Raw genomic sequence first — 15,894 nt, forward strand, 5'->3', positions numbered from 1 at the left:
GATTAGGTCCACATACAAACACTCATTTTCTCTCACACTTCTCTTCCCATTATAGTTATATCATAATTTTTGGTTAGATAATCAGACAATATGTACATTGTCTGACTACATATATGATTATATAATAGTATTGCTAAGCAAATACTATTCACAGCTGTATCATGCAGTATACTTTGGTTACATTTCCTTTTTGCACAATGTTTTTGCTTTCTCTGAAGTTAATAAGGATTTCATTTCTTCATTTGCTCAGTTTTCTGTATATTCATCACTAATTTCTGTATTTTTATCACTAAACTCTTCTCCAGATGTTTAATTATTGCTTAAATTTACTTGAACGTATCAGATTATCCATCAGTTTCCATTTTTCTTGGGAGTATCCTTGGAGTCCCTCAACTCCTGCCTCAATCTGGTCTAGATGTTCCCTAGGCCTGATGTACAGCTCTTTTCCAGAGATTTTTCCTTCTCCGTCCTCTTTTGGATTCCATTTGTCACTCCCCTGCATCCCATATATTCCTCGTTATTTGTTTACTTCCTTGTTTTGGTGGAGCATATCCTCTGGTAACTTTCTTAGATGGGTAGGTGGGAAATAAATTTTCTGAGACTTGGCATATCTTTATACTAGCCTCATCTAAACAGTTTAGCTGGGGGAGCAGCTATAAATTAGAAATTATTTTCCTCAAAATTTTGAAGACATTGTTCCACTGTCTTATAACCTCCAATTTTGCTATTAAGAAATCTGATGGTATTTTGATTCTCAATCTTTTGTATGTGACCTGTGATTTTCACTCCTTCAGAAAAAGTTAGGCTCTTCTCTTTGTGTACAGTATTCTCAAATTTTGTGATGTTGTGCCTTGATATGAACCTTTTTCATTCATTTTCCTGTACACTCCTGGGTATTTTAGCTGAATATTTAGAGCCTTCAGTTTAGGGAAATTTTCTTATATTATTTTTTTGGTACCCACGCCCCCTGCTTTGAGAGAGTAGAGTCTTAACCACTGGACTGCCAGGGAAATCCCTAGATCACCTATTAATCAGACATTGTACCTATTAGTCTAATTCTCTAATTTTCATATTTTTAATCACCTCTTATTTATTTCTTTTTGTTCCACTTTCTGTGAGATTTCCTCAACTTTATTTCTAGCCCTTCTATTAATGTTTTACTTTTGCTATCATATTTTTGTTTTCAAAAGTTCTCTTTTGTTCTTTGAATATTCTTGTTATAGCCTTCTATATGTATCCAGTATCTTCTCATCTCTTAACTCTCTAAAAATATTAATGATAAGGGTTTTTTCCTGACTCTTCTTCTATCTGCATTGTCTTTTTTTCTTTTTCTTTCTTTCCTGTTTAGTTCTTTTAGTCTTTGGTGTTAGAAGTAGCCTTCAGATTCCTGATGCTCATTGGCTGGCTGTCCATATTAAAAGTGCAGCAACTTCTTGAGCTGTTAACCTGACTGACAGGCTTCTAGGAACTTACTGAGGGGAAGAAGTGGGTGGGTGGGAAGGTTGTCTGCCTTTTAGTACATATGTAAATTTTTCCTTTATACCCCTGTTTCAGGATGCAACTCTCTCCCTCTTGTTCAATCCAGTCTATTTCCAGATCAGAGGAGGCAGTTCCTCCCTGAATGGTTGGTGTGGAGGGGGATTTAGAAAGCCCAACTGCTTCTTGTAAAGATTTTCAAACTGCCCTTTCAGCCCCTCTTGCCACTGTCTCCCCAGGCCCCACTTTCAGAGGTATTTAGCATCCCTAAGTCCTAAGGAGCTCTGCCATGTGGGTTGGCTTGCTTCTGGGAACTCCCTACTTGCAGCTAAGGTTTCAGCTTTCTAGGGTCTTCTCTGTCAGTTACCACTCATCCGTCTTCACTCTAATTTCCAGAGTGCTGTTATGTTCTCCATTATCATTGCCCTAGTGAATTTATGCTTTTAAAAAAATTCTTTTTACTATCATTTAAGAAGGATTTCCAAAAGGTTAGAGGTAAATACATGTCTTCAATCTGCCATATTTAATCAAAAGTCTTTTCATTTTTCATACCAGGGTTTACATTTAGAATTTTATAAGTTTTTAAAATGTAATGTATCCAAAATTAGGTGTGATTTATGCATGCATCTGAATCCCTTTGGTCAGTGGTTCTAAAAGGGTAGTTCCTCAGGCCATCAACATTAGGCTCTGCTGGGAACTTGTGAGAAATGCAAATTCTTGGGCCCTACCCCAGACTTAACGAGTCAGAAACTCTGGACGTGCAGCCCAGAAATCAGATGCTTGAACAGCTCTCCAGGGGGTCAGATGCGTGCTAGAGTCTGAGAGCCACTGCTGTTGGTGATGGAGGGATTCTGAACACTTGAGAAACACTACCCTACTCTCAACCTAAGCTTCAGATCCATCTCTTCAAATCCAAACCCACAGAGTGCCCAGCAGAGTGGCTGTTTTGAGATGACTTCCTCTAATAGGATCCATCCTCCTGAGAAAATGTGTGTGAGCTCAGATGCTTTTTTCTTCCATGACACCTAGTTGTTTACTGCCTTAGACAGTAAACAGACCGGGATCCCTGAGGCCAGAAATGCTGGCAGACCAGGCACGGTATGAGAAGAAAAGAGTCAGAAGTAGAGAAGTTTGGAGAGGAGGGATGTAGTTGGGCCTCCTCCCTCTTCCATATTTTCAGCCATCAACAAGTTGAGAGAGGAGGTGCCAGCTTCCCTCAGGGCAGAAATCCTCAGGGAGCCTCATGGAACAGTAGGAACTTTGTTCTGAACCTCATGGTGCCAGAGGTTCTCACCTGCCATCGCCCTCTGCCTACCTTCAGAGCAGCAGAGGCTGCCGATCATCCCACCCCGCCCAGTACGTGTGACTCCTCTGAGTTCCTCCGTCTGCGTCTCATCTCCCTACCTTCCCTTCTTCCCCTTCCCCACCTTGGCGATGATCTTTGCACGTTCTCCTTTGGAACAATCACAGCCACTGTCCCTCTGAGCTCTCTCCAAGGCACAGTTAATACTCCCTTTCCACCTTTCCTCCCAGGTATGTCTTCACTGTCATTTATACCTTTGAAGCCTTGATAAAGATACTGGCAAGAGGATTTTGTCTAAATGAGTTCACTTACCTGCGAGATCCTTGGAACTGGCTGGATTTTAGTGTCATCACCCTGGCGTGAGTATTTCTCCACACTGACTGGTATGTGCATCTGTGTAGGGCTTGTAGGTGTGTCCAGGCTGCCACTCTGGGGATGTTTCCTTATCTCTGTCCAGCTTCCTCATTAGGGACTGTGTGGCCTAGGGTTTCTTTGCCAATGACTGTTGCTTTGGGAGTCATTTTCTAGGGTTAGTCCCATATACTCAGGGAGAAGTTGGAGACCTCAGATCTGAGCTGATAACTGGCCTGTCAAAGTGGATCAGACAAGGCTCAGCCTTGTACCTACCAGATATGAAGGTCTTTACCTGAGAACCAGTGCCTGAGAAGACAGGTTGGCCACACCCACATGCTTCAATATCCATCCACACATGTAGCACACGGAGCCTTCTAGATCACAATGCATCTTCTCAAAGGGGCCATTCTGGAAAATATTGCCTTAATTAAATCAGTGTTCGTGTCAGTCTATAAGTGGAAGTGCTAGTAGATTCTCAGTGTCTGTTCTGGGTCCTTCCTAGGCTGGTGTTACCCAAAATTGTCCTTATTTATGCTGCATGAATTCCCAAGTACCTATTCTTGCAGAGATGCTGACTGACTTCTGGTCCTACAGGTATGTTGGTGAAGCCACAGATCTCCGAGGGATCTCAGGCCTGCGGACGTTCAGAGTCCTTAGGGCTTTAAAAACAGTGTCTGTGATCCCAGGTGAGCCACTTTAACCAGCACATTTACTCATAGAGCTTATGTTGGTTTCCACAGCCTAATGTCCCACTTTGATTTTCACATGAGCCCTGTAAATTTCTGGGACACGGACTACTGTCCCCATTTAAGAGACAAAGAGACTGAGGCCCAGAGAGTAGAAAACACAATCCCAGATCCTCATCACTAGAGGCATTTGTGACCTGGAAACCTCATGTCCTGATTCTCAGCCAACACTCTGTCCACAGTACCCCATGGTGTCTGTAAAGGACAAGAATCAAGTCTTCATTTTATGTTCTCATTGTGGGGTTCAGGCAAGCCTCCAGTCATATTCTCATTTATACTTTAAACCAAAATGTAAACTTGGAAACAGTGAAGAAGGAAAAAGGCAGTCCTAGGCTCTGGTGAGTATCTTCCCCATTTCCATGGATCTGAAAATTTGGGCCTCAGCCCTGTCTTTGGACCCACAGAAGAGAAAATAATTAGACAATTCTTGATTACAGGCAATTCAGAAACAAAAATTATGTACCAGGGCTCATCTTACCAGGCCTCCAATAAGTAGCCCAGTGATACTCCTCATCTCCCACTGGGTTGATGGAGGGGATAGTGAGGCCAGAGACCAGGTAACAGCCCTGAGATGGGACTCAATGCTTCTGCCTTGTGGCCTGATGGTTTATCTCCCCTCCCTCACCCCTGAGAACCCATGCCGTCATCTGGGAAATAGAAATACGCTAGAGTGGAAGTCCCTTTCCACGGTTCTGTGACTGGTTCTGCAGGGAACGACTGAAAAGTCTTTGCCAACTTCCACTGGACAAGCTTCTTCATGAAGAAAATCACAGCAATAAGTAGTCAGTTCTGCTGCTTGGTACCTCTCTCACCTACTCCCAGCCAGGAAGACCCTGAGTCTTGTCTACAAGACCTGGCCTGTCCTGACCCTCCTCTCCCTGCCTCATCTCTCTCCTGTACCCACCTCACACCACATTCCAGAATCTGCCTGTGGTTCCACAGATACTCAAAGCTTTTGCTCATTGCCCAGCCCTGGGCCATGCTGCTCCTCTGTCAGGAAATCCCTCCTCCTTTCTTCACTCAACTCATATGCATCCTCAGGGCTCTGCCACGCTCTGACCTCCTCAAGGAGACTCCCTGGTCCTTCCCATCTTCCCCAGCCTCCACCTCATCTTACCCCGACTCCCAGGCTTCTGTGAGGGGCTGTTCCTCTTTGTGTCCACCTGCTCAATAATGCTATGGAGTTTCCCCTCACTCATCAGACAGCCCCACCACAGGCCAGTGCCTTAACCATTGCTCGGCTCCCAGAGGGGACCACATGGGGCAGGGTGTGCTCAATGGGTTATTTGTTGACCAAAATGACAACGCAAAGCTAGATCGCAGTCTGCTTCCCTGGTTAGAACTCTTTCTGCTACTTGGGAAGCTGCTTTCCCGAAGAAGGTGTTTTCCTTTGCCAGAGCAACAAATCATCTTTCCTTAAACAAGCAGGGGCCCCATCTTTTTTTTTTTTTTTTACTTTTTTTTTTTAAATTTTATTTTACAAATTAAATCAGTTATACATATACATATGTTCCCATATCCCCTCCCTTTTGCGTCTCCCTCCCACCCTCCCTATCCCACCCCTCCAGGCGGTCACAAAGAACCGAGCTGATCTCCCTGTGCTATGCGGCTGCTTCCCACTAGCTATCTACCTTACGTTTGGTAGTGTATATATGTCCATGCCGCTCTTTCACTTTGTCACAGCTTACCCTTCCCCCTCCCCATATCCTCAAGTCCATGCTCTAGTAGGTCTGTGTCTTTATTCCTGTCTTACCCCTATGTTCTTGATGACATTTTTTTCTTAAATTCCATATATATGTGTCAGCATACAGTATTTGTCTTTCTCTTTCTGACTTACTTCACTCTGTATGACAGACTCTAGGTCCATCCACCTCATTACAAATAGCTCAATTTCATTTCTTTTTATGGCTGAGTAATATTCCATTGTATATATGTGCCACATCTTCTTTATCCATTCATCTGTTGATGGACACTTAGGTTGCTTCCATGTCCTGGCTATTGTAAATAGAGCTGCAATGAACATTTTGGTACATGACTCTTTTTGAATTATGGTTTTCTCAGGGTATATGCCCAGTAGTGGGATTGCTGGGTCATATGGTAGTTCTATTTGTAGTTTTTTAAGGAACCTCCATACCGTTCTCCATAGTGGCTGTACCAATTCACATTCCCACCAGCAGTGCAAGAGTGTTCCCTTTTCTCCACACCCTCTCCAGCATTTATTGTTTCTAGATTTTTTGATGATGGCCATTCTGACTGGTGTGAGATGATATCTCATTGTAGTTTTGATTTGCATTTCTCTAATGAGTAAAGATGTTGAGCATCCTTTCATGTGTTTGTTGGCAGTCTGTATATCTTCTGTGGAGAAATGTCTATTTAGGTCTTCTGCCCATTTTTGGATTGGGTTGTTTGTTGTTTTGCTATTGAGCTGCATGAGCTGCTTATAAATTTTGGAGATTAATCCTTTGTCAGTTGCTTCATTTGCAAATATTTTCTCCCATTCTGAGGGTTGTCTTTTGGTCTTGTTTATGGTTTCCTTTGCTGTGCAAAAGCTTTGAAGTTTCATTAGGTCCCATGTGTTTATTTTTGTCTTTATTTCCATTTCTCTAGGAGGTGGGTCAAAAAGGATCTTGCTGTGATTTATGTCATAGAGTGTTCTGCCTATGTTTTCCTCTAGGAGTTTGATAGTGTCTGGCCTTACATTTAGGTCTTTAATCCATTTTGAGCTAATTCTTGTGTATGGTGTTAGGGAGTGATCTAATCTCATACTTTTACATGTCCCTGTCCAGTTTTCCCAGCACCACTTATTGAAGAGACTGTCCTTTCTCCACTGTACATTCCTGCCTCCTTTATCAAAGATAAGGTGACCATATGTCCGTGGGTTTATCTCTGGGCTTTCTATCCTGTTCCATTGATCTATCTTTCTGTTTTTGTGAGGGGCCCCATCTTTGCTGCCAGCTGTGCTCCTTCTCAGATTCTCTGTTTCTTCCTCAGTGACTCTCAGTGTCTCTCATGGCTTCACACTGTTATGTTCATCTCTGTGTCTTTGCATCTCTGTCTCATTCTATCTCCCTTACATGTCTCTCTCTCCCCCTCCCTCCCTCCTTTCTTCCTCCTCCTCCTCCTCCTTTTCTCTTTCTCTTTCACTCACTCACACACACACACTCACACACTCACACACTGAGGTACGTGTGTCCCCAGCCTCGAGCTGCCTCCCAGGACTGAGATAAGGACAGAAAAACAGATACCAAATGACTGGAATGAAGTTAGTAGCCTCACGCCTAGTGTAGTGCCTGGAACATAGCAGGTACTCACCAATTATTTTTTAAATTGAATTGCTACTCTCCAGAATTTATTAGCTTTAAAATGAAATGCATTGCCTGGATCTCAGTTGCTTCATCTTTACAATGGGACAATAATCTCTGCCTGCCTCTCAGGCTTCTTGCAAGGTTCAGATGAGAAACTGGGCTTGGAACTGCCCTAGAGTTTGTAAAATACCTCACACCTGTGTGTAGTGAGACAGTAGGATGGCTAAGATGCAGGCGTTTCAGGCACACATGTGTGTCCTGCGTGTGGCACCTCATCCACGTGAGAGTATCAGTGTCATCTTCCCACAGGGCTGAAGGTCATCGTGGGAGCCCTGATCCACTCGGTGAGGAAGCTGGCTGACGTGACCATCCTCACCATCTTCTGCCTGAGTGTCTTTGCCCTGGTGGGCCTGCAGCTCTTCAAGGGCAACCTCAAGAACAAATGTGTCAAGAATTGCACAGTTGTCAACGAGACGGCCAATTACTCTTCTCATGAAAAACGGGAGTGGAATTTCTGTCATAGGGACCCAGGTCTGGTTGGCAGGGGGTGTGAAGCCCCTGCATACCTGTATAGACATATATTTTGATTCCTCTTTTCTGCTGAAATGCTTCTCATGAGTTGTGTTTTACTTTTGGGCCCCCATTCTCTGTTGCCAAATTTCCTTTTACAAGGAAATGAGCTATAAATCCAGAGGCAGGTCATTCTGCCTCTGCTGAAAGAAGCTCAAAGCTGAAGCCACTGCTCAGCTTTTCTCTTCCCAGATGAGACATTTCCCCTTCCAGGCGTCCCAGCATATCCAGTGAGGGCACATGGCCAAGGGCTCTCTCCTCACTCTGGCAGAAGACTCAGCAGGTGTTGATTTCACCACTCAAGGCTTGAGTTGAGGGTTGAGAACCATGTGAGGCTTTCAATTCTTCCTTTATTTTGCAGATTTCTACACCAACAAACCAGGTACTTCTGATCCCTTACTGTGTGGCAATGGATCTGATTCAGGGTGAGTGCCCAAGCCATGACATAGTACCAATGCCCAGCAGCCCTTTTTCCTTCTTGTCATCAGCTTTTTCTGAGTGAAGCCTGGGTTGCAAGTCCTGAGGAAGATGTAGAAATTAATAAGTCATGGCCTCTGCCATCCCAGGCTCATGAGGAGGGAGTGTATGAGTTAGTTCTTGCTGTGTAACAAACAACCCCAAGATTTTGTGGTCTAAAACACCAGCCATTTACTTAGCTCAGGATTCTGCAGATCTGCACATTGAGCTGAGATCAGTCTACTGTTCTTCTGATATTGACTGGGCTCATTCATGCATCTGCAGACAGTGGATGGATTAGCAGGGGTCTGGCTGATCTAGGATGGCCTCAGCTGGGGTGTTTTGTCTCTGCTCCGTGTGGTCTCTCACCCCCGCATCAGACTAGTCCAGGCTTATTCTTCTGGTGGAGGCAGGATTCCAAGAGAAAGAGTGGAAGTGTTCCAGGTCTCTTGAGGCCTAGGCTTAGAACTGGCATAATATCACTTCTATTGCATCCTATTGACTAAAGCAAGGCACAGGCCAGTCCAAATCCAAGGAATGGGGGAATAGACTCCACCTGTTGCTGGGAGAACCTGCGACATCATATTAAAAGGGGCGTGGAGGGCCTCCCTGGTGGCGCAAGTGGTTGAGAGTCCGCCTGCCGATGCAGGGGATGCGGGTTCGTGCCCCGGTCTGGGAGGATCCCATATGCCGCGGAGCGGCTTGGCCCGTGAGCCATGGCCGCTGAGCCTGCGCGTCCGGAGCCTGCGCGTCCGGAGCCTGTGCTCCGCAGCGGGGGAGGCCACAACAGTGAGAGGCCCGCATACCGAAAAAAAAAAAAAAAAAAAAAAAAAAAAAAAAAAAAAGGGGCGTGGAGACAGAGATGGGAATAATTGTAATTTTTGCAAACAATCTGCCCCAGGAAGGAACAAATATTTATTAAATATGTTTTATGTCAAATGCTCTACATTTAATTACAACTCTATCACATGGGTTTCATTATCCTCACATAGCAGAGGAAGAAACACATGCATCAGACTTTGCAGTTTCAATTCTTACAGAGGCCAGACACATAACAACAAATGTGAGTAGTAGGCTGGGTGGGAACCATGATCATGAGAGTTCATGCTCCATCTTAAGGGGTAGCCACTTCTCAGTTCAGCTTTTCATTGTCATGTGGAAATGTAGGTCCACTGTTTCCAGAATGACCAAGTTTTTAAAAGAGAGACAGGAAATTGCAATTTTTATTTAAACTCCCTTAACTATAAACATTGGCTACCAATTTCAGAAAATGTCTACATATTGTGGGCCAAACAAAATATTTCAGCAATGCAAATTCAGCTAGCAACCTGCCAGTTTGTGAGCTCTGATGCATATACATAAAGATGCTATGCTGTGAAGTACCAGTGCTGTCCTAGAGGCTCCCTGGGCTGGGGAAACACAGTGAGGTGATGGTGTGAGACAGGGAGGATGTCAGGGAAGGTTTTCTAGAGGTGGTGACTGAGGTGAGATTGAAGGGTAAACAGGATGTCTCCAGGCTGGATGAACAAGAGATGGTTTGGATGGAGCCTTTATTTTTTAAATTTTTTAAGAATTAATTAATTTATTTGTTTATTTTTGGCTGTGTTGGGTCTTCGCTTCTGTGCGCAGGCTTTCTCTGGCTGAGGGGAGCGGGGGCCACTCTTCATCGTGGCGCACGGGCTTCTCATTGTCGTGGCTTCTCTTGTTGTGGAGCGCAGGCTCTAGACGCGCAGGCTCAGTAGTTGTGGTTCACGGGCTTAGTTGCTCCGCGGCATGTGGGATCTTCCAGACCAGGGCTCGAACCCGTGTCCCCTGAATTGGCAGGCAGATTCTTAACCACTGTGCCACCAGGGAAGCCCAGATGGAGCCTTTAGATGGCAGAACAGAATGTGAGACAAAGCAAAGGGGTAGAGGGCCCCTTAGGTCTGCCTGCTGCTTTGACCACAGGAACAGGTGTGAGCAGAAAGAGATCAGGCAACAGATCAGAAAGACTCATCCCTCCCATCTCCATGGCGAGGGGTTCTGGAAACCCGAGCCCACACAACCCCCTCCCTGAGTGGCTAACAGCCCTATATTGCACAAGTGGAGTTGGCTGGGAACTTTATGGAGTTCTGCCTTCATCAGCTCCCCAGGAAAACAATCTCAGCTAGAGCTGAGGGGTGGGACTAACAGGAGAATTTGAGCAACACAGGCCCCTTGGCCTGTTTCTTCACAAATGCACTTGGCATTTTGTTCTTGAGTTCAGGAAGAGGGTTGTTCTGATGTCAGTTTTCATTTGCCTTAGACTTAAATTGAAACCGAGGACCCGTCAGTGTCCTCCTCCTGTCTAATGGCATTTCTCATGAGGATGGTTCCACAGTAGCCCATGCACTGACTGTGGTAAAGCTGTGGGGTCCATCCATGGGGCCCCCCTCCAACTCTGAGAGAGACCAGCTATCCTGCTGCATAGGTCCTGGCCAGGCGGGGAAGGAGTGGATAGGGCTGGGATGTTAAGTAGAGGCCAGCTTAGATGATGGGCAGAGTGAGCCCTGACAGGCATGCTGTGAGCACCGAACCTGGGTTCTGTGCTGAGCTGCAGAGAAGCCAGAGCCCTGAGCAAAAGCCCACAATGACCAGTGACACTGCAGGGAGAAAGTCCACGGTCTCAAAGTGGAGAACAAGTACCAGGAAATACTTGATGATTTTCAGCATTCTTTCACGTACATTATTCTAGTCCATCTTTTTGGTAGCTTCAGATTAAAAACACCAAGAAATTTATTTCTGCATTTTATGTACAATATTTGCTATGCTGAAGGCATCTTGCAAGAGCCTTTACACCGTGGTCTCATTTAATACTCTGAGCAGTTAGCTGTTGATGTGTAGCAGCTATAGAGGTGTTCTATGGCAGACATAGAAATAGGCTGCCCTTAGTGTTAACTAGCAAACCTACAGGTAATGGGTTAACTAGCTCCTTGGGAGAGCAGAACCAAGAGACTGTCTTTATATGTGGGTCTACAGAGTCTGGAAACTCACAAATCTCCAACCAAGGTTGGAGACAGAATTGGGATTTAGTTATAATCAAGTTGTCAGGCCCTAATCAATTCTGTGGGTTCCTGGATGTGTGTTTGTATGGATGTCTGGAATAAGAAGACCCCCCAGGGTTGGTGTTGGTGGAGGAATCCTGAAGTAGAATCCTGAACTACAAAAAAGGCGTTACTGTCTCCTCAACCAGGCCATCTCACTGGGGTGCAGGGGAGCACTCACATGCCTCAAGCTTAGAGATGCTTCGCGATACCAACATACCCTCTTATTGTGAGAGAGGGCAGTGCAGCCCTCGCCATCCCAGTGCTCACCAGGCAGTCATCTTCAATTTGGCCTTCCTTCATAGGTCAGTCTTCATAAACTACTGGACAGTTATATTGCTCCTTTTAAATAAATCCATTGGCATCTGTGTGCTTTTAGACAGCTGACTTCTTCTCTCTGAACCCCAGCTTCCACATCTGTTTTTTTTTTTACATCTTTATTGGAGTATAATTGCTTTACAATGGTGTGTTAGTTTCTGCTTTATAACAAAGTGAATCAGTTATACATATACATATGTTCCCATATCTCTTCCCTCTTGCATCTCCCTCCCTCCCACCCTCCCTATCCCACCCCTCTAGGTGGTCATAAAGCACCGAGCTGATCTCCCTGTGCTATGCGGCTGCTTCCCACTAGCTATCTATTTTACATTTGGTAGTGTATATATGTCCATGCCACTCTCTCACTTTGTCACAGCTTACCCTTCCCTCTCCCCATATCCTCAAGTCCATTCTCTAGTAGGTCTGTGTCTTTATTCCCATCTTACCCCTAGGTTCTTCATGACATTTTTTTCCCTTAGATTCCATATTTATGTGTTAGCATACGGTATTTTTCTTTCTCTTTCTGACTTACTTCACTCTGTATGACAGACTCTAGGTCTATCCACCTCATTACAAATAGCTCAGTTTCGTTTCTTTTTATGGCTGAGTAATATTCCATTGTATATATGTGCCACATCTTCTTTATCCATTCATCCGATGATGGACACTTAGGTTGCTTCCATGTCCTGGCTATTGTAAATAGAGCTGCAATGAACATTTTGGTACATGCCTCTTTTTGAATTATGGTTTTCTCAGGGTATATGCCCAGTAGTGGGATTGCTGGGTCATATGGTAGTTCTGGTTGTAGTTTTTTAAGGAACCTCCATACTGTTCTCCATAGTGGCTGTACCAATTCACATTCCCACCAGCAGTGCAAGAGTGTTCCCTTTTCTCCACACCTTCTCCAGCATTTATTGTTTCTAGATTTTTTGATGATGGCCATTCTGACCGGTGTGAGATGATATCTCATTGTAGTTTTGATTTGCATTTCTCTAATGATTAATGATGTTGAGCATTCTTTCATGTGTTTGTTGGCAATCTGTATATCTTCTTTGGAGAAATGTCTATTTAGGTCTTCTGCCCATTTTTGGATTGGGTTTTTTGTTTTTTTCCTATTGAGCTGCATGAGCTGCTTGTAATTTTGGAGATTAATCCTTTGTCAGTTGCTTCATTTGCAAATATTTTCTCCCATTCTGAGGGTTGTCTTTTTGTCTTGTTTATGGTTTCCTTTGCTGTGCAAAAGCTTTTAAGTTTCATTAGGTCCCATTTGTTTATTTTTGTTTTCATTTCCATTTCTCTAGGAGGTGTGTCCAAAAGGATCTTGCTGTGATTTATGTCATAGAGTGTTCTGCCTATGTTTTCCTCTAAGAGTTTGATAGTTTCTGGCCTTACATTTAGGTCTTTAATCCATTTTGAGCTTATTTTTGTGTATGGTGTTAGGGAGTGTTCTAATCTCATACTTTTACATGTACCTGTCCAGTTTTCCCAGCACCACTTGTTGAAGAGGCTGTCCTTTTTCCACTGTACATTCCTGCCTCCTTTATCAAAGATAAGGTGACCATATGTGCATGGGTTTATCTCTGGGCTTTCTATCCTGTTCTATTGATCTATAGTTCTGTTTTTGTGCCAGTACCACACATCTGTTTTTAAAATAAAGGATTATTGAGATGATTAAATTATAGCATTTGTAAAGCACTTAGGAGAGAGAGAGGCACACAGTACATGTTCAGTTATTGGAAAGTGGTGGTGTTTTTTTTTTGTTTGTTTTGTTTTTTTTTGTGGTACACGGGCCTCTCACTGTTGTGGCCTCTCCCCTTGTGGAGCACAGGCTCCAGATGCGCAGGCTCAGCGGCCATGGCTCACGGGCCTAGCTGCTCCATGGCATGTGGGATCCTCCCGGACCGCGGCACGAACCTGTGTCCCCTGCATTGGCAGGCGGACTCTCAACCACTGTGCCACCAGGGAAGCCCAGAAAGTGGTGTTTTGATTGTTGCATGTAATTGGTCAGTGAACTTGGCTAATTGTGAGCCCTCCTTTGAAAGACAGCGCTGCAGGTGATGCCAACTGGCTCAGGTTTTACTGACTCTGCCTCCCCTGGTGTCAATTTGCAAAGAGCTGTCTTATGGGGTCATGTCTGGGCAGCCAGCTAGCCTTCTCCAGGCCATTTCTCTTTGCATGAAACTCTGACGTGAAGGTATTATGTTACCAGGGTGGGCTGGGGCAGGAAGGGTGGGGTATCTCTTCTAGGGCCTGAGATGAGCTCTTGTCTAATACTCAGAAATGAATCGTAGGGACTTCCCTGGTGGCACAGTGGTTAAGAATCCACCTGCCAATGCAGGGGACACGGGTTCAACCCCTGGTCTGGGAAGATCCCAGATGCTACAGGGCAATTAATCCCATGTGCCACAACTACTGAGCCTGCGCTCTAGAGCCCGTGAGCCACAACTGCTGAGCCCACGTACCACAACTACTGAAGCCTGCACGCCTAGAGCCCATGCTCCACAACAAGAGAAGCCACCACACCGCAACGAAGAGTAGCCCCTGCTCGCCACTAGAGAAAAGCCCGTGTGCAGCGACGAAGACCCAACGCAGCCAAAAAAAAAAAAAAAAAATCGTCTGAGGAAACGTGCATATTGACAAAATAAACCACTTTTTTGTAAATGAGTGCTTGAGCAGACAGCAGCAGGGTAGGGAACCCAGGAGAACTGCTCTGCCTCATGGCTCACGGTCTCAGGATTTATGGAGGTGGGGTTAGCTTTCTGGGTTGTCTTGGCCAATCATTTTGTTTGTGCCCATATTTGGTCTGACTCAGGGCCCTTCCTGGCTGCACACACATCTCTCAGTCAAGACAGTTTCCATCACGAGGGTTTCTGCGAGGTTTGCAGGACTATTATGGGTTGGCGCCTCCTCTGTCCTTTTTTCCCCTCCCAAATTCTTCTGGTTGGTTTTGGTGGCAGCTTGTTGGTTCTGTGTTCCTTATTGAGACCTCTTGTTGTGAGACAACTCATGTAAGCGGTTCTAACCTGGCCAGGACGGGTGGTTTCAGTCAGTAATTCCCTAACATTATCGTCCCCATTTAATGGGCAAGAGAAACAGAGACCTAAAGAGACTGAATATCCAAGGTCACTCAGCTAATAAGAGGTAGGCTAGGCCTTGAACTCCAGTCTTTGACTTCAAACCCCCAGATCTTCCCACAGCCCTGGACTGTCTTGCCCCCAGTAAGTGGGAGGCTGTGCAATTGACAACCTTCTCTGTTCTTGCTGCAGCCACTGCCCTGAAGGTTATTTCTGCCTTAAAACATCTGACAACCCAGATTTTAACTATACCAGCTTTGACTCCTTTGCTTGGGCTTTCCTCTCACTGTTCCGCCTCATGACACAGGATTCCTGGGAACGCCTCTACCAGCAGGTATTGATCTGCATGTCCCCATACAGACTCGGTTGGAGGCTGGGGCATTGGCTGCATGGCTACATTCTTCCTGGAGGACCCTGACCATGTCAGGGGCCCAAGTTCTCTAGGTACAAGTCTCTCTTCTTTCTTTTGAATCTGCAGACCCTGAGGGCTTCTGGGAAAATCTATATGTTTTTTTTCGTGCTTGTTATCTTCCTGGGGTCTTTCTACCTGGTCAATTTGATCTTGGCTGTGGTCACCATGGCATATGAGGAGCAGAACCAGGCAACCATTGATGAAATTGAAGCCAAGGAGAAGAAGTTCCAGGAGGCCCTTCAGATGCTCCGGATGAAGCAGGAGGTCAGTGAGGGGTGGATCTTTGTGAAATCTGTTGCAGGTTGTACATCGTTGGGCAGATATCTGGAGTAGCCTCTTAGAGTAAGACTGTCATTTTAGGGAACCATAGGAAGATTCATCTTATCTCAGGGACCATCTTAGGTTAGATTTTCTCAAGAAAAATGAATGAAGAGCCTGTGCAAGTGATTCACTGAGGGGTGCTCTTAGGAGGAGACTGAAGGAAACAGGATGGGACAGGGGAAGAATTAAACAAGGAAGTGGCCTCAGCTAGATACTACCTTTGGCCTGATCGCATGGGGAGCTCCAGGGCATGACTTGTTCCACAGGGTTATCCTTACCTGGAGGCAAGAATGCCGGCCCTTTGTACCTCCAGCCAAACGTATAGTCAAAGAAAGTTTTCTGCAAATCCTACAGCTGTAACCCATTAGTAACTAACATTCAAGCAGCTTGAGATGAGGGTACTGACCTGGTAAAAGATCTGGACAGGGCATCAACAGAGTTTACTACAGGGTGTGAATGAGGGAGGTGACCCAGAGGTGACTCCTCCTGCCATGTCT

General features: G+C 45.1%; 1 protein-coding gene across 1 annotated transcript in view; it reads left to right on the forward strand.

Moving 5' to 3' along the window:
* Positions 1–15,894, forward strand: part of SCN10A (sodium voltage-gated channel alpha subunit 10) — a 76,359-nt gene that overhangs the window by 16,103 nt on the left and 44,362 nt on the right. Inside the window, exons 4-9 of the mRNA XM_060111474.1 lie at positions 3,010–3,138; positions 3,728–3,819; positions 7,494–7,715; positions 8,116–8,179; positions 14,857–14,998; positions 15,143–15,340. Of these exons, the coding sequence (XP_059967457.1) occupies positions 3,010–3,138; positions 3,728–3,819; positions 7,494–7,715; positions 8,116–8,179; positions 14,857–14,998; positions 15,143–15,340 (847 nt within the window). The remainder of the gene's footprint in view (positions 1–3,009; positions 3,139–3,727; positions 3,820–7,493; positions 7,716–8,115; positions 8,180–14,856; positions 14,999–15,142; positions 15,341–15,894) is intronic.

This window comes from Mesoplodon densirostris, chromosome 10 (assembly GCF_025265405.1).
Source record: "Mesoplodon densirostris isolate mMesDen1 chromosome 10, mMesDen1 primary haplotype, whole genome shotgun sequence".
Classification (NCBI taxonomy): Eukaryota; Metazoa; Chordata; class Mammalia; order Artiodactyla; family Ziphiidae; genus Mesoplodon; species Mesoplodon densirostris.